Source organism: Mus caroli, chromosome 18 (assembly GCF_900094665.2).
Source record: "Mus caroli chromosome 18, CAROLI_EIJ_v1.1, whole genome shotgun sequence".
Taxonomy (NCBI): domain Eukaryota; kingdom Metazoa; phylum Chordata; class Mammalia; order Rodentia; family Muridae; genus Mus; species Mus caroli.
Window position 1 is genome coordinate 17,395,073 of NC_034587.1, and position 26,847 is coordinate 17,421,919.

Sequence of the window (26,847 nt, forward strand, 5' to 3'; positions counted from 1 at the left end):
CTCACACACACACACACACACACACACACACACACACACACACACACACACATACACACACACACACACATATACACACCACACTTGCAGTTTATATAAGACCTGGGAACCTCAAATGACAGAAAACATATGTTCCCTTAATATGATAATTTCCAGTTATATCAATTTTCCTGCAAACAGCCCTGCACTTCTGATAGCCATTTGAGGTGGGGAGGGGGAAGGGAGGAGAAGGACCCAGAGACAGAGACAGAAAGACAGGAGTTCTTGAAGACTGCCACTTGTCAAGTGTCTGAGTAAGTGCTTTAGAAATAAATGTTAGGGGGCTGGAGCTATAATAGCTCAGCAGTTAAGAGCTCTGGCTGTTCCTCCAGAGGGACCAGAGTTCAATCCCAAGCATGCACATGGCAGCGTTGTGGGCTATCTGATACCCTCATAGAGACATGAATGAAGGCAAAACATCAACACACATAAAATAAACTATTAAAAAAAGAGAAATATTAGCTAGCAGCCAGGAATTAAGATGAATAGAGACCTGCAATATTCCAAAATGAAGAATGTGTTCATTATAAACAAACGGATCAAAGAATAATTGATTTAAGAGGAACTGTCAATTATCATGATACAGGGATCTATGAAAAGTTATCAAAAATTGCATGTACATTCTCCATGATTTGAGAGTGGGGGTCAGGCAACTCACAGGTGTTGGCTGTTTCCCCCTACCATGTGGGTGGGACTCAGCTATAGAGATCAAGTTGTCTGGCTTGGAGACAACCACATCTTGCCTGCTCTCCTGGGAAACTTCGAAAGGGACAAGGGCCCTGCCAGTGGGCTTGGCTTATTTCTTAGCTTGGGCTGAGATGCAATAGTTCTAAGGGATAAAAGTGGAAGATCCCTTCTTCCCTAGACATCTCCTGTTTGCCTTTCCCTGAGACACCCCTGTCAAGAGGAATGCTCTCCTACTCCAGAGAGGTGAACATAGCAAGTTGTCAAAACACCCCGAGAAGCTATCATAGGCAATTGTGTTATAATTCTAAGTGTCCATGACTACTGAAGGAGAAAGAACTGTTCTTGCACTCACTCAAAGAAACAAAGACCATCAGATTCCTCAGCCCAACAATGTCACCCCTCAGCAGCTATGGGTAGAAGTCGGAACAGATGAACAGACAGGCACCACAGTGCAGCACTATATCACAAGACCTCACCATAGCTACACTCACAAGCCAACTTGCTTCCTTTTTGTGGCACATACTCTTTCTTTGACTGTTTTGCTGTCTTAGAAGTTCCTGGTAGGGACAGTCAACTTTCCAGATAAGTGTTCTGCTGGTTTTGGTCATGGTTTGAATGAGACACATCTTCCAGAGGAACATGTGTTTGAACATTTGGTCCCCAGCTGGTGGAGCTGTTGTGGAATGTGATGGAGCCTTTTGGAGGTGGGGCTTAGTTGGAAGGCATTCATAACTGGGGGTGGGTCCTTCCTGTCTCTCTCTCTCTTCACCACAGTTAGTGACTGGGTAGGATGATTGCTGGACACAAGGCTGTCACTCTCCCAGAACTCCTACCTACCCAAGGCAGGGCCGTGGTTAATTCTAAGGAAGCACTTGCATTTATGGCCTGTAAAAGCTCCTGTTTGAAAATCACAAGCTGAAGCCACATCTATCTATCAGTCATGACATTCTCTGGTCTCCCCACCCCCCCATCCCACACTAAAAATGGAAAATTCATTTCATGGTCATAGAACCAATAAAAATGGCTTCATTTAAAATATCCTGCTTTTCCTGTAAAAGTAAATGATTTTCAGGTGTTTATAACGCATCCTTTATGTTTATAGTGTTTTATAAACACTGGGCATGCTGAGAAGAGTCTCCTGTGTCGTGAGAAATCACCATTATGAAGGTCTAGGTCTTTATGACATTTTGCTTTTGGTTTCAGTTTAAGTCTGATATTTTTCTTTTAGAACCAAGGTCAAGATAGGATGACAGCATAGTCATTTTCTTTTAAAATTATTGCAAGTACCATTTTGTTAAAATGTTTATGTCATAAAAATGCTGCAAAGTCTTATGCAAATGATTTAACACAGATTGATGAAACAAAAATTGTGTATATTGGGCTGGAGAGATGGCTCAGCGGTTAGGAGCACTGAGTACTCTTCTAGAGGTCCTGAGTTCAATTCCCAGCAACCACATGGTGGCTCACAAACATCTGTAATGGGATCTGATGCCCTCTTCTGGTGTGTATGAAGACAGCGACAGTGTTACTCACACACATAAAATAAATAAGTAAACCTTTAAAAAAATGTGTCCATCAATGAAAATATATTGTTACCCTACCCTGTTTACAAATTCTGAGTGACCTCAGGTCAGTCACATTGCAAGGAACTCTGAGAAAAACCAGCCTCAGCAATGCAATCTTACAAACACATTCTTGTCAAAAAGACCCCAGGATCCCACTGAACCTCATGGATATGACAACGGCTTCCAAGGTTCCTCTTCATGAATATTTGTGAAAAGTATGCATAGATCAGGTATGAAGAAATTTGAGATAACTAGGTGATAACAAAATCTACATGATTTGGGGCAACACATTGAAACATGAAACAAAACAACACAAAAATAATACCTCCCCCCGAAAAAACTCCACCTCTTAATCTTCCTTAGTAGGCAAGGCTCCAGTCATACTCATGAGGGGACATCTAATATGGGCATTCCTATTCATCTCTTACCAGACACAAAACATCAACAATAATAAAAACTAAGCAACGTTTCCAACCTCTAGATTTGGTTGCATAAGTGACCCTAAGTATGATCACCTTGACAAGCACATCAGTCAGTCAACAAACACGAGAGCCACTGCAAGCTAGGCAGATCAAAGTTCAACAGGAAAGACTCAGGTCGTGTTCCTGATAAAGATCAAGGTCGATCGTGATGTCACATCAAACACACTGCTGAGTTCTGACACCACTAAAGGTGTCCTGTCTAGTGCTTGCCAGGAAGGGTGCTCTGTACTTGTTATTTATGTTTTGGAAACCCCTAGGGACCCTCTGACCTGAATATAAGGTCTGAGGATCTCAGCTCATCCAGAATTCTGCAAAGTCTAGGATCTCTTACTGAGTAGACGTATTTCTCTGCACACGTACCTTAAGTCTTTGGAAAGTTCCGTAGGAAGCAAAGCACAGTTCAGTCCTGAAACACTTGGGAAGCCAAATGAGGGGTGGGGTGGGAGGGTCCTACCTTGGGAAACATTTGTAGCATCAAGAACCCTTTGCGAATAGCCAATCACATGTTTGGAGTGATCCGCTGTTAATTCTCAGCCTGCCCACTTCCTGGCTCTAGCCTTTTGGATTGTCCATAATGCACCCTCCCCAACCTCTCCCAGCAACCCCACAAAACCTGTGTGCCTAGGCCATCCCAGGACCACATCTTGACCTTGCATTCTCTGGGATCAACCCCCTCCCCCTTCTAATTCATGCACATTCTCTGACATCATTTAAATGCCATTATTCATTAAGTCTCTCAGTCTCTCATGCACCTTCCACCAGAAGTCTCTCTGTGTGTTCTAAATTGCCACACATGTTATCTGTCTCTTGTTCTGTTCCTCATCTTTAACTTGGCCATCTCTTTTCATGTTGCTTTCGATCGGAAACGGAATAGCACCAGTTCCACAGTCCTGGTCTTTCTGATGTTTGTATTTCTAGCAGCTATCCTACAACTTCATGAGTTTGCAAGTGGATTTTCTAGAGTTCTAGGGTCTCAGTGAGGTGTCCAAAGCCCAGCTAACAGGGAAAGAGTGTGTGTGTGTGTGGGGGGGGGGGGAGCAAGGAAGACAGCCTTTTCATTTAACTTCTCTGGTTTTACAAATATTTATTTTTTAGAAAGATTATTTTGTATGTGTGTGTGTGTGTGTGTGTATTGGATTCCCTGGAGCAGGAGTTATAGGCACTTGTGAGCTGTCTGACACTGGTGCTGGGAACTGAACTTGGGTCCCCTGCAAAAGCAGAGAGAGCTTCTTAACCTCTATGTCTTCTCTCTTGTAAAAAACAAATTCTGCTAGAGATAAAATAAAACAAACAAACGCTCCCCCCAACCCCCCTGTAAAGACATTGTCAAATCCATGGAGTCATTATTGGTGCCTCTGTGGCTTTTGTCCCTCCAGACAAAAAGGGATGCAAAGGTCAACCCAGCAGCATACAGCACCTGGTTGTGCAGTATGTGTGTACGTAAGACCATCCCCTTATTCTGGTCTTAATGTGACTGGAAGGATATAGGTGAGTTACTGGAGATACTGAGGCCTCTTGTTGATCCTGCTCCCTGTCACAGAGGATTCATTCCTTCAGATACAGCACCAGTCTCCACTTTGACTTACAGGTGAACCATCCAGTTTCTCTTGCTTCCTCTTTCCTCCTCTCTCCACTTCTACTTCGCCAGTGAATATTGCTGGTCTACCTACAGGCCATATTCTGAAGCTCATTCCTTCTGGCCACCTACCACTGACAGGGGTTACAGTTTAGACACTGTCACTCAGGTCTTTGTCAGGTCTGCCTCTTTCCTGGCCATCTAGCATCTGCTGTCTTTTCCCTGTAATTTGTTTTCTAGGCAACAGCAAATCAAGTTTAAATATCCCGTTAGACACTCTCAGATTTTCTCACCCAGTGTAGTACATCTCTCACTTGCCTAAGTGAAATAACTGGGCTAGCGTCCATACTTCATTCCGAATTAAATACATCTATTCATTCTGATGGTCTTTAACTGGGAAGTGTTTTTGTTTTTTAAGAAAATAAATGAAAGACCATTCACACACAAAAGTACGCGACTTACAGCTTCAGATTTGGGAGGCACTGGAGGTGGAGGTAGGGCGATTTCTGAAGACTTAATTGTGGCTCCCAAGGTCGCAGGGGTAGGAGGAGAAGAGGGTGCACACGTGGACCTCGTGGAGCCTCTCAAGGTGTCGCACCTGCTCTTCTCACTGAGTGAGCGAGTGAGAGGCTGGCGGCTGGGCTTGCCTTCCTCCAGCCACAGCTCTTCATAGGGAACTTCTGTTTTCCCCGGGATGCCCGCTGACTCCTCATTAGCTTCCGGGAAAAGGTAGTCGCTCCCACTGTCACCAGAGTCTTGATAGGGAAGGGTATCATGAGGAAAAGGGGCCCACTCTCCCCCAAGGTCCCTGCAGCCATGGAGATTCACCTCACTATTGCCATGGAGATTGTTGCCATACACACAGACTGAGAGTCGGTGGAAGGACTGGGTGAGCTCATCGCGGGCATAGCTGAGGGAATTGGGTAAATGGTTGTGGCCAGAGCAGCGGCCCTTTTTGGGGCTCTTGCAGTCTTCATTCCAGTCCGTTTTCACATCGCGCACAGCCCGTGAATACTCATCGATGTCAAACTGCTCTTGGCAGATACCAAGCCAGTGATGGACTAGTGTTTCTGGCCACATGTCTCCCTTCACCTGGTGTTCCGGGAGGCTGAACTTGGGGACAGTCAAGTGCAGAGGGAAGTGCATGGGGAGGATCTTGTTGTTGCGCAGCACACAACAAACCACCACTGTCTTGGTCTGGATGTTCACAAACTTGTAGCGGTGCCCCTCTCTAATGAAGTGGAGGTCATAGGGATTTCTGGGTGGGGGACTGGGCACTGTCACATTCACCGGGAGTCGAGTTTTCTCCACGATATTTCGGATGGTGTGTTCGCCTTCCTGCATCTGAAGTTCCAGGGGACTTCGGGTGCTAAATCTGCCCTTGCACTGGAATGGAAGGCTGATGCTTTCATTGGTCCGGTGATTCATACAAATGAGGCAGGGCATTTTGCCTTTCCCCAGCTTGCTGATGGAATTGAGCTTCCCAATCTTTTTGAAGATGGTGTTGAGACGAGACTTCTCCTTGAAGGTCTTTGCATAAAGGATTTCTGCCTGCCCCATTAGGGTGAGTTCATCCCCGGTGCACAGGGTGATGTTGTAAACTTCAGTGTCTTCATTGCATTCACCCGACGCAACCTACGACACGATAAACCGAATTCCACATTAGTGAAGCAAACACACACGCCAGTGCTGTGCCTCCCGCAACCATTCATTTTTATGTGTGTGGCTAACAACGGCTGCATTCTTCTGTTTGCTATATGTATTTAACATTAGAGAGGAACTTGGGTGAAGGCTGCTGAAAGATTTCTTGCTTTACTCTTTGACAGTTTCATAAATGTCTATAAGGCATTTTTATTAGAATGGCCTCCATTTTCCTCTCAGGCTCTCTCACTCTGTACCTTTATTTCCCAGTATGCTCTGCTTTCTTACCTTTTTAATGTATTTTTTTTTTTTTAAATAACTCACTGAGTTAATTAATTGGCTTGCCTGCATGGGCAATAGGTATGGGGTTATTTACTGGATCATGGAGGACTTACCTACCAGTTGTCATACCTCTAAAGAAAGATGACTCCCCTCCTCTAGCAGCCATTAACTACCAATAGCTCCTCAGCTGAGGGGAAAAAAACCTTTTTATATAAGGCAATATTAATTTAGACTTTAATTTAATTTATTATTATTATTTTTATCTTGGTCTTCTTGAGATACGGCCTCATATAGCTAGGGCTGGCCTCAAACTCACCAGGCAGCTGAATCCGCCTCCTGCCTGCATCTCCCAAATGCCAGGGTTAAAGGTGTGTGCCACCACCCCTAGTTTTACACTGAGTTATTAAAACACCTTTACCTCCTATAAATATAAAGAGGTCTACTTGATGGATAATTATTCTGGTTTTTTTTTTTTTTTTTTTGGTTTTTCGAGACAGTGTTTCTCTGTATAGCCCTGGCTGTCCTGGAACTCACTTTGTAGACCAGGCTGGCCTCGAACTCAGAAATCCGCCTGCCTCTGCCTCCCAAGTGCTGGGAGATAATTATTCTGGAATATTAACATTATCTTTTTGTAATTATAAATAACACTTCCATAAACATGAAGAAAAAAAATTTCTTTTTGCTATTGAAAATTTTACTAAAGCTTTGCCTTTAAATTTTTTTAATTAATAAATTTTTAAAATTTGGAACTAAGACAAAGGATTAAAAATATTTCTGTGTGTTGCTAGATATTGAACCTGGGCTCTGAGCAAGCTAGACAAGTGGTTTATCACTAAGCTAACCACCAAGTCCCCAAAATGCTTTATTTCTCTACTTAAAAATCATCACACCAAGTATTCATTTTCATTGGAAGAAATACATAAAAATAACACAAACCTACTTTCCTATTGCATATAACCTGTCAAAAATCTTATATAAATAGGAAAGAAAAAAAGCAGTATGTATCAGTTATCTCAGAGATAGATATGCAAATCCATATTCTTACTGAGTTTTCAACCATAATCTCTCCATTTTCCTGTGTATATATGTCCCCAATAACAACATCGTCTGACGTGTTTATTACACAAAGACTGGCTTTACATTGTTAGAAAAATGAGTTTTCCGGACATTTATCAATTATAAATAGAACTGCAATGACAGTTTTGACAGTTCAGAGATTTCTGTAGGAAGAAGCAACAGAAACAGAAGTGAGGGACTCGGCTATGTGCACCTGAGACAGGGCCTTTGCTTTCCACTCATGCTACCTACACATCCCTGAGCTGAAGGGAAGGCCTGCATCCTCAGTCTACCTGCTCATGTTCTGTGTCAAGAGCTTTAGCTATTAGTAAGCTTAGATATCTGGGCTCCTCTTAGCTCTTCGTTTTTAATGTAAAGTGAATGGCTTTCATGCTATATAGTTTTGAACTTAGTATTTGGCTTTAATTTTGCAGCTTCTCTAAATAATTTTCTTAATAAAAAATACAGACAGTATTTCCAGAATTATCTTTTGTGACTTATTCTTCTATGCTCCTAGCTGAGAAGATGGTTGGCTTTAAACCAGGGAGATTTTACAACCTTCCTAGGAGATGTGTGGCAATTTCTGGAGACATTTTGGTTGCTACGATGAGGGAGCTAGCTGCTTTTTATCTCTCTGGGCACAGTCCAGGGTGCTGCTAAGTATGAACACTAAACAGGGCAGCCCGTTGTCCTGACCCCAGAAAAGATTACCCAGTTCAAAATTTCAATCGCACTCAGAAGTTGGGAGTTGCTGGTATAATTACCAACACTGTAGTCCAGGATGCCGATGGTCTCATTTACTATATTTATGTAGCTGAATTCTCTTTGGTGGATTATGTAACACAGGGATCAATTCTATTTTTAAAGTCAATGTAGTGTCTAGTATACTTCCTAAGTAATATGTCATTTGTAGTTGATTTAAATGCTGTCTTTCTCTTGTATTAACATTCACAAAACAAGTATCTAAAGATTCATGTATATATTTCTATTTTAAGGACATATATCAAAGTTCTCCAACCCGCCAGTCATACAGTTTAATTTCTATATCTTTATAATCACTTTATATTTGATAACAAATCTCTTTTTATTCTAATTCAGAATCCCCACTGAAGCTGTCAATTAACTAGCCCCTTTTCCTGGATCAAGAGAGTGGCCCTCATTTCAGTAGCTGTGGTTCCTGGGTGGTGTGTGTGTGTGTGTGTGTGTGTGTGTGTGTGTGCGCGCGCATGCGCACATTTCTGTTGTTTTGCTCAATGATCGGGGTGTCAAGATTCCCTCTAAATGATTATGTTGACACCTGTAGAGCAGTGTTGCTGTCAGCCTTGGCCAGGGAAGCCTCTGGTTAATGGGCAACAGTTACTGCAGAGACCCCTAACTTGTTTCTGAGAACAAGTAACCTTTGAGTGGCCAGCCCTAAATGGCATATCTATATCACTGCACCCAATGCTCCAAACACCGTAGAAAAGCCAGGTGGAAAGACTGTGAGAACCAGAGGGTGGGGAGACCATGATCTGGTTCAGATATCCATGAACATAAACAACAGTGGCTACCTGCACAAGACCTGTTCAAGATGAGACCCATCACCCTTCCATCAGGGATGAGGGAGGGGTTCAGATGATCTTATCCTTCTCTGAGGAGCAGAGAAAAGACTGCAGGGGGAGAGGGGATTGTAGTCCTCAGTGGTGAAGCCACTGGCAAGTTGTCTTTGCTCAAGTCAATAGCATCACCTGTGCTCATGTAAGCAGCATTAATTAAATGTAGTCGATCAAAACCACAAAGTATAAAGGAGACTCATCACAAAGAAAGAGTAGAGTAGGAGGGAGACAAGAAGGTGTAATGCAGAGATATCATCAAAGTATATTACACATATGTATAAAATTATTAATGAAAGAAGAGAATGGACCATGACTACTCGGGGAGGTTCAGTACACCCACGGCCAACGGAGGAGAATATAACCCAGGCCCAGCTGCTCTGGCCTCTGCAGAAGCCACAGTTTCCTTCTAGGGGCAAAGTCAGGAAGCTGTTTCCATTGTCACTCCACACACCTATGATCCTAGAAGATATGACTTCTACTGTGATAGCCATTCCAGATGCCCACACCCATGACTGCTCATAGAGGATGCCTGAGGAGACTGGTATGACAGTGCAGAAATGTTGTGGTTAGCAAACAGAGGGCTGTGTACATGTGTGACTGGATATATAAACAGCCCTCCTCTCAATCACCCGGGGTCAGTTAAGGAGACCTCCTTCTTCTACACTGCCTTGCCACCCCACACTGGCCTTGTGTTTCAGTCTAGATCTTGAGAATTGCTTTTGGGGGTTTCATTGCTTTCTGTGGTCCTTTATCATGGGTGGACAAGACTAAGCTTGTGACTCACGGGGCCTGTCATCCCAGAGAACAGATAGGAAGCAGAGACTGAAAAGACTTGAAACAGGCTGAGGCAAGTGCCAAGATGGCAAGAAGCTAAGGACGGTGAGCACTACAAAGGCAGAAGAACTGTCAGAAACAACTGGTCACAGCAGCTGGGAACGCTCAAGGTAGCGGCTGGAAGTTGAGCAGCAGGAGTGGCTGCCTCGCATGAGCTCCTAGCATGAGCTGCTAGTTGCTGGTCTGTTGCTACTCAAAACTGGAAAGTGGCTCACACCAAGGGAGATCCAAGTTGCCTATCTGTGATGTCTACCAGAACAGAGCAAAAGAACCCCCTGCTGACTGGTAACTTATTTATAGCTTTTAAGAAAAGAAAGATAAAGAAAGAAGAGAAAACGGTGAAATGAGTTAATTTTCAGGATGTGTGTAGGGGGATAGGGCAGAGGGAAGTAGTGGAAAGTGAGACCTTTGCCTGGCCTTGCCGAGCTTTGACCTTTAGACCCCATACATTCAAACAAGCTAAGGAATATGTTTCCTTCAGAAGATTCTGTTCCTTAGAGCAGAGATGTGAACAGAATCGGAGGGAGCTGACTTTATGTGCACAGCAGGAAAGAATAATCGCGTGTGAGTGTTAGGAGTTCAGTTCTGAGTCAGTGAGATGGCTCAGTGGGCACTTGCTATTAAGCCTGATGAGCTGAGTTTGATCCCTGAGACCTGTGTGGTAGAAGGAGAGAAGAGACTCCTGCATACTATCTTCTAAACTCCACATGTGCACTGTGGTTAGCATGTCTGTACACACTTACAAATAACTTAATGTAATAAAAACGTAGAAAGCTACAGAGTTTAACTATGGAAGAAAAGGCAGAAATGAAATGGTGAGAATCAGGAAGAGGTAAGAAGAACACCTTGTAGGCTGGTTCAGAATTGGAGCTATCAGAAGACATATAACTATATACACGCTAACAAAAGAACACACAGACACACAGATGCAGATACACACACATAGTACATATATAGACAGACACATAGATACAGACATACAGACATAATAGAGGCAAACATAAACAGATATACACACACATATATACACACCCATATATACACATAAACACAGACATACACACAGACAGACACAGAGGCACACACAAACACAGACAAACACAGACACAGACAGACAAACAGACAGACAGACACAAACTCCTTATATTGCAAACCATGCACTCAATAGGAACCCGAGCTCTTTGAAAAAACTGTGTCTACGGTGGAGCAGGAGAGGTGCAGGGTGAGCATGGGACACTGGTTGCCAGGAAACAGAGTGCTTATAAGATGACGAGGATGTGTCACGAGAACACAGGAGATGGCCTGACTTAGTTCCCACTGCTAAAATCTGCAAGTTTGAGAATACAATAACTATAATCAATTACAATCTACAGAATACTGAATACAGGTTTATACTGACAGCAGAACCCACAAACAAATGGAAACAAGAGAATGGGGGAAGAGCCAACCAATGTGGAAGAATGGGGGACCAGGAAAACCCTGACTTTGCCATGGCCACCTCAGTCATTTGTGGGTGCTAAACTTAGAGAAGTCTGAAGAAGAGCAAGTAAATGAAGGCACTGCTGCCAGCTGAAGGCGCTGGGAAGAGGAGGCATTTTCTCTAGTGGTGGAGCCACTGGTGAGCTGTGTACAAGCTGGTACAGAACCCCACAGCCATGCTCACACGGGCAACTGTAATTAAGAACAGATGCCAAGAAATGAAGCAAGAGGATGCTGGCCAGGAGGTTGAAGGGGCCAAGAGGGTGTTAGAGGGAGATAAGAGAGGCACATGGCAGGGGGACACGTTAATAATGCACTGGTATGAAACTGTCAGAGTAAGCAAAAGTACTTAGAAAAAAATCCAAAGGCCATACGTATGGTCTTAAAGAGTGGCTCTCAACCTGTTGGCAAACCTCTGTCTCCAAAAACATTTACATTAAGATTCTTAACTAGCAAAATTACAGTTATGAAGTAGTAACGAAAACGATTCTATGGCTGGGGGTCACCAACTTGAGGAATTGTATTAAAGGGTTGAGGGAGGTTGAGAAGCACTGCTCTAGAATGACTGGAAGTGTAACGAGGAAAAAGGGCACAATACACTCATGCAACCGGACCAACCTTGACTGAACGATCAGAGTTAATAACACCCAAGCGATTCGTTTCATGTCAGTTCCCCGAGATGCTTGCCATGTAATATTCCTGGGACCTAATCATGAACTATCAGACACCCCCAAGCTGAGAAACTGCCTCCTTTTCCTGCTCTCTCTGTTGTGTGTGTCTAACCCAGGCTGTCATTCCTGGCAAGTGCTCCTCCACTGAACTATGCCTCAGTAATTCACTTGAAATACCAAGAAAGGCTGAAGGACCCTTCCCACATGAAATAAAGACGAATCACCGCCATTGCTAATGGCTGCAGGCAGAGACTGTGTTCTTACTCTCTGTGCCTCGCTCAGTACAAACTTACAGAATTAACTTACTTTTAAAAAAGATTTTGGTTTTAAGTTACGTGTGTCTATATGGAGATGTATGCACACAGGCATAGGTGTGTCTGCTAAGGCCAGAAGAGGGTGTTGCAGGAGTTACAGGTGGCTGTCAGTCTCCCATACGCTGGGATCCTGATAAACTGGGACCTCTGGAAGAGCAGCAAGTGCTCCCAACAGCTGAGTCGTCTCTCCAGCTCCAACCTTAAGCTCCCCAGTTGATTCTCTCCGAGTTTTGAGATTACGTCACCTGTTCTTTCTAACAACGACAAGGTGGTTGGAGAAGTGAGTATCCTCACCATGCTGGTATTTTACAAGACTGCTCTCGGCATTTTAGTATAAACTGTAAGAACTACACTGGCCTCAGATATTCTTTACCACATGAGCAGTTAACTTCCAACTTTTGGTTTTCTAAAAATTTCTATAGTGAAACTAATTTTTAGGTAAATTGCTATTTAGCATCCAGTAATATGGTCACATTATTTTTTTTTATTTCAATGCCCTGCTTTATGATTCCAGCAATCAATTTCCAAATTTTAAAATGACAACAAGCTTGAGCTAGTTTCCACATCATCGTGGTACACCTATGATGAGACTGCCCAGTTCTCTTCAATAGCGATATAATTCAGCAGCATGGGAGAATGGCCTACAATTTTATTAGTCTGTGTCTATCAGGCTTAACGTTTATCACAACTGAACTTTTTCTTTGTCAATAAAAAGTGTCTGTCGGAAGTGATGGAGCAAGCTCATACTGCTTCCTAAGTAGAAAATGCCAGTGTGCATTTAGAAAGACTAGGCAGAGACATCTCTGTAAGTAACTTGTCATCGTTACAAGTCGTCTCTATGTAATTTTAATCTCTGGAGTAAGCAATCTGTCAATCAACATTAGTACCATAAAAAACAAACAGCTCTGGCGTTTCCATGGTGAAGCAGAGTTTTCCAGAGGAGTCATCTGTAAATACCTGATGCCAACAAACTTATTTTAATGGTGCTTCATGTGGGGGTTTAAAGTCCATTTTGGGTGACTCACAGAAGGATCATTATGTTTTAAAGATTTGTATCTGTTTCCTTTGTATTCACCTGCCCTAAGTAGATTCCCAGCTTCTACGATGGAGTAGGGTAGGAATATTTGTTTGAATAGTCAGAATACTTTCTGACTGCTCAAGGAGCTGCACACAACAGAGTCCCTGTGAGCCCAGCACTAAGCTTCGGCTAATGACCCATGTGACAGTGCCATGCCTGTGCTCATGTATAGGTGTATGTGTGTATGCCAACTGGTGCATATGTATGTGTGGTCATGCATTTCATGACCTGAGGTCAAGTTCAGGTGTTCTTCCTTAGGAGGTCACTATTTTTTTTTTTTTTTTTTTTTTTTGTAGACAGGGGCTCTCATTGGTATCTGAGGCTCACCAGTAGACTACTGGCTGGCTGGCCAGCAAGCCCCAGGGGTCCTTGTGTGTCTGTCTCTCCAGAGCTTGGAGTACAGCATGTGCCTTCACATCTGGCTTTTTATATCTGGCTTTTTTAGCACTAGGGATCAAGTTCAGTCCCTCATACTTGTGCACAGCACACACCACTTACTGAGTCATCTCTCCAGCCTCAACTTTCTTCTTCTATAGGATCTGTACCTTCGGGGCTTCAGTCATCCTATTTTCTTGACTTTGGTCTCAGGAACCACTATTCATTTGACTTTTAACCTCCATCCCCACCCCCAACCAACACAGACACACAGCTTTTAATTTCAATTAGCATTTAGTTAAATTTACAACCATGTATGCAGATCAAAGGTCAGCAAACTACAATTCATGGCAGACATCCAGCCCACTGTCTCATTTTATGAGGACATTGTCACACCCATCATTTATGTCTAGTCCAGGCTGCTTTCTCCTGACAAAGGCGGCATCAAGTATGTGCAGCTAAATGATTCATCAACTTTACAATATGTATCATGTTCTTTTTCACAAGAATGCTGCCAGTCATGGAAGGGACCATGGCATTCGGAATGTGATTGGTACAGTATTACTAGTTGATACAACCATGGGCCATAAGCTGAGCCTGAACCCTGTCTGACAGTAATTGACTCTAGCCAAAGCATTTAACTTTAGTGCACTCTCATCTGTATTTATTCAGCTGGATAAATGAATACATATGAAGACCAGCTTCTGGCATGGGGAGGGACTCAATCAACAAAGACAACATGGCTGTTCCTCTTTTTCAAGAACACCTGACTTATTCTTTATCACATGTAGCATTTATATCCCTGCACTGCCACACTGGGAAGTCTTCAAGCCCAGACCACTGCCTCTAAGCATGATCCTCTTCCCTGTATTGAATAGAGCTCAAGTTTTTTATTGTATGTGTTAACTTGGAATAAAACAGTATCAGAACAGAGCCTATACATCCACTCGGGCATATATCAAAGGAAATGAATTGACATGTCCTGATTTAGAACAGTCTGGTCTGTGAAGCTCTCAATTTGATCGACATACTTCCTTCTTACTATAATCTTGTGGAACACTCAGGGGTTCTGAAGATGCGGTGCTACTGATTTTGAGACTCGATGTCTGCTTCTCTTTTACTTGTGTAACAAACCATCTTCAGCTAGTATTCAGAGAATTAGTAATGCTCCTCAAACATGAAGAGATTAGACAACCCTTCTCTCTAATCTCCCCTCCCCCAAGTCTGAACCCAGTACTTTGTGCATGCTAGGCAAGCACTCTACCATGGAACCAAACCCCAAATTTGTAAGGCATGTGCTCCTTCCTATGCAATTAAGTTGTTGTTTCTACCTTTTTCTAACCCACCTTTATAAACACATACTTTCTAGAGGGAAGAAATTATAGGTCAAGTGAAATGCCATCCATGAAATGCACTGAAAGAGGATGTCAGCCAGCTTCCGAGACCAGGAGCAGACAGGACGTGCACAGTTAATCAGAGTAAACTTTCCTTAGTAAATGTCACTATCTGGGCACACGCAACACTTCAGCCCACACTGTGTCTGCCTGCTCAGTAAGCCAGTTTTCCTTCCACATATAAAATGCATAACGTATGTGAGTACAGACTGCAGTTCTGGGCCTCCAGATCTGATGTCACCATTAACGCTGGCAATTAGCCCTGCATAAGTTATGATTCCAACAGAGCAACCAATCCTGTGGCTGCTGTCAGGGACAGATGAGGAGTCTCAGAGAACTGCTCTTCCTCTGGCCATTGAGCCTGACAGACTTCTTAGGTTTCCATGCACGTGATTTATTTCTCTAATTTCTTTCCCTTTTAAAAAAAGTTCTTCTTCTTCTTCTTTTTTTTTTTTTTAAACTGCAAAAGAAACAACGCGCTCTGTCTAAGTGCTTTGGTATGCGAGCCTGGCTAACATTTCCAGCTTCAATGTTTCCTGAGAGGAAGTAATTCAAAGTGTGTTATCTAAACAACTCTAATAGGTCTAATCCAGGAAACGATCAGGCTTTTACTGCTCTTAATGCCGCTCAGAATTAATACCCCAAGCCTTTCTAGGCTATTGATGTAAAACTGTGGATGTGTTGTGCACCCAGGCACAGGTACATATGCATTCTCCACTCCGCTCCTCTCTGGGCAGTAGGTAATGTGTGTCTAGTAATCAAACAATGTAATAGGAACACCCACATAGCAGCACTATAAGACAGTCAGCTTAACGTGCAGCTTCTCCAAGACCTGTTAATAGTGACAGTGAAGATGGGGCCCTTTGAAGTTAACTTTTTGCTTCAATAAAGTTATTGTTGTTGTAAAAAAAAAAAAAAAGGAAAAGGAACTCCTGTTCTCAAGAGCAACAATCAATCTCATAGATACGTGTATTTAACATATGTGCTAATTACACAATGTTTGATATCCCAAACTACAAATATAATTGTCTTCTGGAAAACTGGAAAAAACTGGTGCTTTAAGAGTTGAGGTAAGTGTTGACCTTCTGTGTCTGTGTACTGTGTGTGTGTGTGTGTTTAAAACAAGAAATAGGCTGGGATGGAATGCACAATGGCACTGACTTAGTGGTGATGGCATGGCTTGGCAGACAACTTGCCACCTGGTAGTTTCTCAGAGGAGTTCACAAAACCCCAGCAAACTAAAAAAAGCATCGAGTGGTCTTCAAACACTAAGATTATCACACCCACATTGTGCCCAGCTTGTCATCCTCCACGAGTCTCCACAATATACGACATCTGACTCATTCTACGGAAACCATGTGACTTTTAAAACCAGAAAACAAAAATTGCCTGTGTTTAAGATTGACTAGCTCTCTTAAAAACTCTCTCTACCCCACAAAACTTTGCTTGCATGCGTCACCACCGATCCTTTCCACCATCTGTGTGCTGAGGAGGCTCTCAGTGACCACCAGGAAGGCCTGGCACTCTGGTTTGGTTGAAAAGCCAGGGTGGTCTTCTGTGCTAATCAGAACACTGTCCAATGTGGCTCCCAATTCCCAGCCCAGCAGATCAGACATGGAAAGTAAAACCAGGAGAGGGAGTATTGGGGCAGGTGTTCTAACAGACACCGGGCGGCACAGGACTTAGACAGGACTATAAGACACTGAGTTATCAGGAGAGAGAGGCTCCCTAAGGCAAAAGTCACATGCATATCAAGAGAGTGTCAACGGATTTTAGAGCAGGCGATGAAGGTAGGCTTACACTTTCCACATGTATTCTCTTTAAATGGCAGAAAAGGCTAATACAGAGACTGAAAGGAAAGTACTTTGTTAAAATTCACAGCTACCCTGAATATTGGTTGTCTACATTTCCTAGGCTCCGAGATTCTAGAGAAAAATGCTGGAACAAACCAGCCCTAGTCTACTTTGAAGAATCCCAGGAAGAATCTGCTCACTGATATTATTAGATACTTAAAACACAGGAGATTAGGTCTCTGAATTATCAAGCCAGAAACCTGGAATGTCATTTTAAATTAGGAACAGTGGCTAGCACTGAACTATATACTCCAAAACCAAAATGAAGTGACAACCAGGGTCTCCCTTAAACTCACTAGGTAGCCAAGGGTGACCTGAACTCTGCCTGTCTCACTGGGTACACCGGCTGTCTCTACCTAAACTGGATGAGATTACAGGTGTGTCCTGCCATAGCTAGCCTATTTACATTTTAAAAAAGAAAATGGATGGAAAGTATGCTCAGATTACAATCTTGTCCTATCTCAATCACACAGATGGAATGTGGCAGAGCAGAAGGGTGGCTGGGCTGGGCTAGGGGACCTGCAATCCAGTCTAGACTTAACTGACTGTGTGACTCTCTGAAGGCTGCTAAGGCTTCTTAGGTTTTGTTGTTTGTTTGGTTTTATTTGCTAAAGGAAACAGGACTAGGTCATGTCTAGAGGCCCCTCTAGATCTAAAATTGACGGTTATAAAAACTCAAACTCTTGTCCTGTAGGATTGTTTATAACATTTTAATGTTGAATTCTTGAGCACACTTATCAGTATCAAGGCATTATGTAACTCCCTGTGAGTCTTACATGATTATTTACCTACTTAGAAAAGGCACCCCTGGACGGCTTATCATTCAGCATTAAGAGAAAGGAAAGAATGTCATCTTTGACAACAAAGATAATTCAGGACACTATGCTAAGTCAGATAAGCTAGGCACAGAAAGAGAAATATTGCATGTTCCCACTTCTATGTGGAAGATAAAATTGAACACACTATTGGGGGCAGAATGGGCCATTCCCATGGAGATCTGAGCATATTTTCCATTGTCCTAGTAACTTGTGCAGTTGATCCATTTTCTGTTTTAGTGAGGAATGGGGACTTCCCAGAGTGGGTCATTTTAGCGAGGGTGGGGGATGCTGAGCTGTTGATCAAACACACGCTGTTGCAGCTGGACAGGAGGAAGGACTACAGATGTGAGGTGCTGGATGCTACTGATCTGATCACCCTGACCCTATCACTTCACACACTACAACCGCATCTAGCACCATGTGTACTTTATAACCATCATTATTTGTACCTTTATGAAAACCAGAAATCCTGAGATCCTTATCCTCTGTTGCTTGGCAATGACCTGTCTCGGCTACTTTGTGAACTTGACACAGGTTAGGGAGGAATTCTGAATTGAGAAAATATCTTCATGAGATATGCCTGTAGGCAAGTCTGAGGTGCATTTTCTTGACTGATGATTGGTGTGGGAGGGCCCATCTTACCTTACTGTGATAGTACCAACCCTGGGCTGGTGGTGGTCCTAGATGGTGTGAGCAAGCCGTGGGGAGCAAGCCAGTAAGTAGCACTCCTTCATGGCTTCTGTGTCAGCTCCTGCATCTAGGTTTCTGCCTTGAGTTCTTGTATTACATTCCTTACAAACTGTAAGATGAAATAAATACTTCCCTTGCCCCCTTTAGACTATCTCATAGCAACCACCTTATTCTTCTGGCTCTTACAGTCTTTATGACTCCTCTTCCACGATGTTCCTTACGACTTAGGTGTAGGGATTGTGTTATAGATGTACCAGTTGGTGCTGGACACACCCTTGACTACTTTATTCTCTGTGTTCTGACCAGTTGTAGATATGTAGTAGCCTCTGTCTGCTCAAAGGAAAAAACAAGCTTCTTTAATGAGGGAGGAGAGTTATATTTATCCGTGGGTATAAGGATAAAGAATTCAGTTAAAAACTATACTGATTTTGGAGAAATGTAGTGTAGGTTTCTCCTTTAAGGTCTATGACCTCTCTAGCCAAGGGTACCTGGCTAAGTTTATAGAACCAAGTATACATTCCCTCCATCCCATTGAGTGGGTCTTTCATTCATTTAGACAGCTGTTAGTCACCACCAAGACATACATGCCACTACTACACTAATGCAGATATTTTGCCATGTTAGTCACTGTTATGATTCACAGGCTTTGCAGTTTATAGGACTATTGATTATTATCTGTTTGGCAGCTGGTATAGTCCAAGTTGTTTTTGGTCATGGTGTTTAATCACAGCAGTTAGAAACCCTACCTAAGACACTTTTGATAAAGCAAGTCCTAAACACAATAATTAGAAGATCCTTCTATGGGGTCTGGGCAACTAGAGGGGGTGACTATCCACATCTGACCAAATTTCACTTTCCTTTCTTGAGATAATGCAAACTTGTTATTTTTCATCTAGGTAATGTCTGGTGAGAGAGTTAAAAACCGGACCTGACTGACTGGAGAATGGAGTATGACAGTGTCCAGTCTAGAGCAGCAGTGCTGCCCCCTGCCCCCCTCCCCCCCCAACCTGAAGGCAGTAACTTCCCAGCTTTTGGGGCAGCAGTGAAGACAGAAAAGCTCAGATCCAATGCTAAATCAAAGTCGCCCCCCACCATCACTTGCTGCAACAAGGACAGGATGTGAATTAAAACCTAATTGGTTAGTCATTATTTTTGATGGCAAGAATGCATGCGTGGGAAAATTTCTCATCAGCACTGGGCTGAGTTTGAAAGGCTGAAGACATTTCAAATAATTCACTAGCTATTAGTGTAATGTCCCCTAAAGATATTGGATAAAGGGGGTAATTTTGACTCAGTGACAAAATCTAGGTTCCCTACGTGGAGAGCTTAATGAAGACATGGGTATGAGGAATTGAAGTGGAAGGGAAATAGTGGAGGCGGGGGTGGGGGAAGGGATTCTTTTAAAAGGAGGAACAATTTGGCATGACTGAAAGTTCTGCACCAGGCACTGGACTTGGAGGACTTTGGGAGCTGCAGTCTCTGCTGCTCTGCTGCCAGGGTGAAAGGAGGCACAGCCAACATGTAGATAGACAGGGGGTGCTCCACACAACAATATGGAAACAGGTGGCTTCCCACAGCCCACGGCTCACTAACTCCCACACCAGACACTTAAACAGGATTGGAGCGTGGCTTCACTTAACTCACAACATGTACCTAGCTAGGGTGGCAGTCTCACTCCCACTGTGCATGGGAAGATACTGGGAGCTGGGGTGGGGTCGGGAGATGCAGCATGTCTGTGGTCACACTTACTGTCCATGGGTGAGGCTGAACTCAGCTCTAAATCCACAGCCTCATAGATCTTCTGATATGGTGGCTTTATTTAAAGAGAGACAGATAGTCTGAACATAGTTGTGTGGGTATTTAAAAAAAATAAAGATTTATTTTTATTTTTTATGTGTGTGTGTGCTTATGCATGAAGACCAGTGCCCATAGAGGCAGAAGAGGATGCACAATCTCCCGGAGCTGAAAATACAGGGGCTTCTGATGTTGTTGCTTAGAAGTGAACTGAACACTAGGTGCTAGGAACTTCCTCCACCCCATAATCATGACAAAGTTACACGTAGACACAACCAGTGTGCCCAGGGACAAAGTCACCTACCTCTGAGAATGGCTGTTGCAGGCTAATGTAACTAGACCCAAGCTTTCAAGTATTGTCCAAAGGTGAGAGGCCATACATGTGTGCCCCAACTTCAGTCTTTTTCCAAGCTTAATATCTGTGTGCCTTGGAATTAGGATAAACATTTGTTTATTTATTGTGTTCCTCTGCTACTAGGCTGTCTCCATGAAGATGGGCCCCTGCATACTCACTGAGAACACTCCTGAACAGACAGTAGGAGTTCAAAATACATTTGCTAGTTAACCAGTTAAATACTATATAAGAATTCATTTTGTGCAGTTCACCAATGATGGGGCCATCAGAGCAATAATTTTAACTGTATCAAGGCATCTTTTAAGGATAAGTTTACTTTATTAATTTTAGGCTAGAAGAGATCTTGGTGAGTGTGGTAGCTCCCACAGTTAGGCAGCTGAGGTAGGAGGATTGCTGTGAGCTCACAGCCAGCCTGGGCTGCATCATAAGACCCTGCATAAAGTATAAAATGAAACAAAGATACCTCATTTTAAAGTAACTGTAGGTAGCCTTGATATGCTCCACCGGACTTAATTTAACTTGTACTACAGTCTTGGACAAGACAGAACGAAGTTTGCTATTATTATGGTTTATGATTTTTGCATTGTTGAGGAGGAAACTTCGGGCATGCTAGGTAAGAACTCTACTACCAAGCTTTATTTCCAACCCTGAGTTGCTATATTGTTAATATATTTGGTATTACTTCAAATTATTATAATTCATTTCAATTTTGGACTCTATATGCATCTTAATGCATACATGCAAAGATGTATGTCTTTTAACAATTATGAAGCCAGTTAGTCATGAATTCATAACTACAAACACTTCAATAGTGTATCCCATTGCCGTATTTATGGCATTCTTTTATTATTATTATTATTTTCACATGTGTGTATGCATGCGTACATACAAGCATACACATGTGCATGTGGAGGCCTGATGTTAAGAATCATCTGTGACCATTCTTGTACCTGTTCACTGAGCCAGGAACTCTCAGTCAAACCCAGATCTCAGTGATCTGGCTAGTCTTGTTAATCAGCTTGTGGGTGATCAACTGCCTCTGCCTTCTGAGGTTGGAATCACAGGTGGGCTGCCATGCTCACCTAACACTTATGGAGGATCTAGGGATTTGAACTCTGGCGAGGGCTTCAGCCATAGGTCTCTCAGGACCTACGCCAGTTTTGAGTTAGAAAATAAAATTTTCTATGTAGGTAAAATATTTCTCTGTAGGTTTAAATTTACAGAAAAACAACTCTCCACCTCAAAAACCTGTCTCTTGGAAAACAGCTTTGTCTAAGCCTAGACAGTGCTAATTTCATTTTGTCTTTCTCCAGTGGGTGTAAGAACCAAACATGGCGGTTGTTTTTTTTCTTTTTCCCCTCTCCAGTCTACAGAGAACACCAATACCACAGTTCATTCACTTGGAGTGTATTCACTAAGCACACAAAGTTCTGGATATGTCATTATACAAATTTCCCAAGCTCGCTCTCTCCAGCAATGGTTCTTTGAAGGAAAGTGAATATTTTAGTGATTGATGCAAACTGGATGTGATGGTTCTTAAAACTCTGTAAGCAATAAATAACTGTTATAAAATATTGATGCTTACCAGCATGGAACTCAATCCAAATCCACTTGTCTCTGGATGCTCTAACCTCACGATTCATACGCTAACCTGTGGCCGCAGACTTGTAAGCAGCATCCCAATTACACACAGAATATTATTTTATTTGTTGCTTTGTAAGCTTGTGTGTGTGTAACAGGTCAGTGTTGATTATCTTTCTCTACCATTCCCAACCTTATATTTTTGAGCCAGGATGTCTCACTGGATCTGGCATCACCCACTGGCTAGGCTGGCTGGTCAGCAAGGCCTGAGACCGTCCTGCTGGCCTCTTAGCAATGGCATTACTGGCATGGATGGTCCTGTCCAACTTTTATATGGAGCTGGGGAATCAAGCTCAGGTCCTTATGCTTACACAGGAAGCGTATTTCTCATGAAGCCAACTCCCCAGTCTGTATGTAATGATTTACCACAAACATTTAAAAAGCTTCTAGAGAGACAGCTTTGAAAATATTGTACACAAAGCAGGGTATGGTGGTACATGCTTTTAATCCCAGGCAGGTGGATCTCTGTGAGTTTGAGGCCAGCTTGAACTACATAGTGAGTTCTAGGCTAAATGGGGCTACACAGTAAGACCCTGTCTCAACACATTTTATATGAACAACATAGGATCAAAACCAGAATGTTAACCTTAAAAGCCATAAGACATTTTTATGCCTGCTTTGTCACCACTTAGGAGATAAAATACTTTTAGAAAAGGATCTAAAAGTATTAGCTTGATTTTTTACTTTTTTTATTTAGCTAACATTAAATTAAAATTTTAAGGGTAATGTTAAGACTTGATAAAACACTCAGGATGTTCAGTTCGGCTTCCTGGAGAAGTCCAGTGGCACCAGTAGTCAGCTGCTGAGCTCAGAGCCCCAAGTTTATCTCCAACCCCTCAAAACTTAAAAAACAAAACCAAGCAGCAGCCATTTCCTAGATTTAATATTCTATGAATTTTTTTTTCCCCCAAGACAGGGTTTCTCTGTGTAGCCCTGGCTGTCCTGGCACTCACTTTGTAGACCAAGTTGGCCTCGAACTCAGAAATCCACCTGCCTCTGCCTCCCGAGTGCTGGGATTAAAGGCGTGCGCCACCACGCCCGGCTAATATTCTATGAATTAACGAATCTTAGTAAGTTTAAAAACAGAACATGGAAATGAAGGCTTGCTATCTTGATGCCTTATATACTGGGACACTGGAGAAATTAAAAAATATCCAAACTTATATATATAGGTAAAACATATTCAGGAGATTTTATACAGTATAGAGTCTCACTAACTCTAATAACAGAAAGCAGACCACAGTGGATGCCTTTCAGAAGTCCGGGACAAATGCTGTGCCATCATCACGGGCCCTTGTTCAGTTGGGAGTTAACCTGAGGGTGTGGGTGGAGACCTACCCACAGAGACACTGATGCTGTTTTGAGCCAACAATTTGTGTAGTGTGCTGCTCAGAGGGAATGCATTTCTAAGAAACAGGTATGTTGACTCCTGACTTTTTGCCTGTTCATAGTATCTGACTTAGTTGGACTTCCTGTGTAAAAGAGGGTAAACAGGAAATCCTTTCAACGTGGACATTTCCTAAGTGTGATGTGACTGTGATAAGAAAATGGAGCAGGTGTGTGAACAATCCAACTGGATCCCACAGGCAATGGCCCTGCTCCCCTAGCGACTCTGGCCAGGGAAGTAGGTTCATGTATCGAGGCACACTGATTTCTCAACACACTGAAATAGTTCACAGAGGATGAATGTGTGCTGATCTCGGTGTGGGTGTCGGAAGCAAGCTCTCCTTCCTCTTTGATGTGTTTTTTTAAAAACAAAATGCTGATATTTGGTTCATTATAGGTCTTCTGCTTCTACAACACAGCTTATCAGAGGCCCTGGTGAAATAGCAGTTACCAACAAAAGGATGAAGTTCAAGTTAAAAACGTCTTTTATTTGCTTAGGAATTGTGATGTTTACTATTGACTACGAACATGACAGGATACAAATAGCTGGCAGACAAGATTCTGGCCTTGTCTGTGAGGGAGTTTCTAGATGGGATTAACTGAAGCTAACCCACAGCTGGGATCCCAGGTTGAAAACAAAAGGAGAAAGTGAGCTCTTACAGCATCCTAAGTGTGATGTCGTGAAGCCAGCTGCCTTGAGCTCCCCACTCTGATGGGGCTATCCCCTCGAACTGTGAGAAAAATTAACCCCTTTTTCCGTAATTGCTTTTTGTTAGCATTTGTGTCAGCCATGAGAAACAAAACAAAACAAAACCCAGGAATCTTATTTCTGAAATTAACAGTTTCAAGTTCTAATAAGAATCATGGTAATAAGTAACGTGTGTTGCTAGGAGTCAGGTCGGCTTTACCACTAACAGTGTTTCAGATGCTAACTAAGAGGATGTATGGAATGTTCCTAGGAGGCACGTGTGCACACCTAGTGTGTTATACACTGGGATGTTTCAGTGAGGGGTAAATATCTGATTCTTCAGAGCTACCTTCACGTTGAATGTAATTTCCTCCATGACGTACACACGTTCAGGAAATGCTTTGGCCACTTCCTCCACGCTGTTGAAATATTGCACCGGCTCCTTTATATCCCGGTCTTGTTCCAGCAGCTTGAACTGTCCTAAAACACATGGTAAGCAAAGAGATGTGAGATGCTTAGGCTGGACAGCTGTCACCATAGTGACAGCAGCATCTTCCTCGATGCCAGCCCTTCTCTGTCGTAGATCGCTGTTCATCAGCATGTTAAAAAGGACGATCATCCTACAGGTTTCATTCAGCTAGAATCTAAACAAAGTTTGAAACTCAGTGTGAAATGGAAACAAACTGCATTTTATCTTTTTTCTGCTCAGATTCAGAGCTTACTATCAGGGCCTGCATGTCATTAGACCTCTCAGGGGAAACATAGTCTGCTAGAGACAGTTGCTTATTTTGTTTTTAGCAGTACATTTTCTTGTCATTTAGTTATAACAACACATCCATTACTTTCTAAAACTAAGGCCCTGTACCATGGCAGAACTAATTTTTTGAAGTTAGTATTTAATCTAGAATAGAACCAGGACTGGGTGAAGTTCAGAGACATCAGAAGGAGGAGCCACTGCAGAAGAGCATGGGCAGCCCACCTTCTGCTCCAGCAGGGGCAGCTGATTGAGCTGGGCTTGGCTTTCTCTTCCTGACTCAAGTTTTCCAGCCAGAGGTGGAGAAAAGCTGTCAGTTAGAACAATGTTGAAAAGGAAGCATTGGAGGTTAGGGAGAAGATTTTCAGGTGCCCACAGAAAGCTATGATGTGATGTGGCTGCTGAGCAACACTAAAGTCAGCACTGGCTGAGCTTGGCCAAGAATTAAGACCAAAGCCAGAGAGAGCAGAGGGGCTGGCGTGAAGTAAGCACAGATTTACAATCAGATTCTGCCATGGCTATGAAGTCGCCAGTGAGTATGGGAAGTGAGGCAGGAGGAAGGAGTCAGGGCATATGCAAGGGAGTGAACCTATGCCTGTTCTTGGGCCTCTTAGTTAGGAAAGATACCAAAGATCTTGGATGGGAAGGCAGAGACACCGTGGAGATGTAGTGACATCCATGTTTCTGATGGGGATGAAGTTGTGACTCTGGGGGGAATTAGTTCAAAAGCCACAAAGGAGAGTGACCTACTTAAAAAGCATCACTTGGATGCTCTAGACAAGCTCAAGGTTACTTTTCAGAAGCCAGCCCAGCCGAGGAATAGATTAGATACATCCTAAACTATCTTTCAAGCTGAGACAGGGCAGTCTCTCTGTTAGGAGATGAGTGAGGCCAAAGCATTTGCCTGTGGGAGTTAAAATTTATATTTACGTGACTGTGACAATAGGACATCTGACAGAGACTTCAAATATCTGCCAATATTCCCAACTACCTGTAATGGTGATTTATAGTTTGTAATGTATTATATGAATGAGACGGTACAGATTTGGAAGCCAAATGTGAATCAAGCTATCAGGAAACAGTTTGATGAAAATCTGCAAATGTCATCTGCTCAGGTCTACCATTAGAGTTGATTAGAAGCTGTGGTCAGTGTTTTGGGAAGCTTTTAGTAAGGTGAGGTGGGACCTGTGTGTAGCTCAAACACCCAGTAAGTGGCTAGTAGCTGCTCAAGCTGAGTTATGTACATTTTCTAGTAGCCACACTAATAAAGGCAGAAAAGAAAGGGTGAAATCAGTTTTAGCAGCAGATTTAAGTCTATAGTTCTAGACTGAACAAAACAAAACCATTACAAAGTTATTTCATGTTCATTTGTACGTGTGTACGTGTGTGTGTGTCTGTGTGTGTGTGTGTGTGCGTGCACCTGGACGAAAGCCAGAAGACAACCCTTGGTGTGTTCTGGTACCTTCCACCTTGTTTGAGACAGGATCTATTACTGCAGCCTGGGGTTCACCAACAAGGTCTGGCTGCCTGGCCAGCAAGCCTCTGTCTCTGCTTTTCAGCAATGGGGATATAAGCATTCACCATTTAATCCATTGTCTCTATGTGGGTTCTGGGGATTGCATTCAGGTCCTCTAAGCACTTCACCAAATAAGCCACCTCCCTAGCCGTTGCATTAAATCTCTGAAATCCAATGCATGCTTTATATCTTGACACAGTAGACTATTTGGCTCATGAAATAAGGAGGTTTACAACATCTTCCTCTTCTCTTCTTTTTTTTTCTCTCTCTCTTTCTCTCCCTTC

The 26,847-nt window shown here is 42.9% G+C and overlaps 1 protein-coding gene across 1 annotated transcript in view; it reads right to left on the reverse strand.

The window, feature by feature from the left end:
• The window catches only part of Garem1 (GRB2 associated regulator of MAPK1 subtype 1), a 167,691-nt gene that overhangs the window by 18,188 nt on the left and 122,656 nt on the right, over nt 1-26,847 (reverse strand). Inside the window, exons 3-4 of the mRNA XM_021150525.2 lie at nt 24,643-24,773; nt 4,812-5,984 (exon numbers count right to left, since the gene is read on the reverse strand). Of these exons, the coding sequence (XP_021006184.1) occupies nt 4,812-5,984; nt 24,643-24,773 (1,304 nt within the window). The remainder of the gene's footprint in view (nt 1-4,811; nt 5,985-24,642; nt 24,774-26,847) is intronic.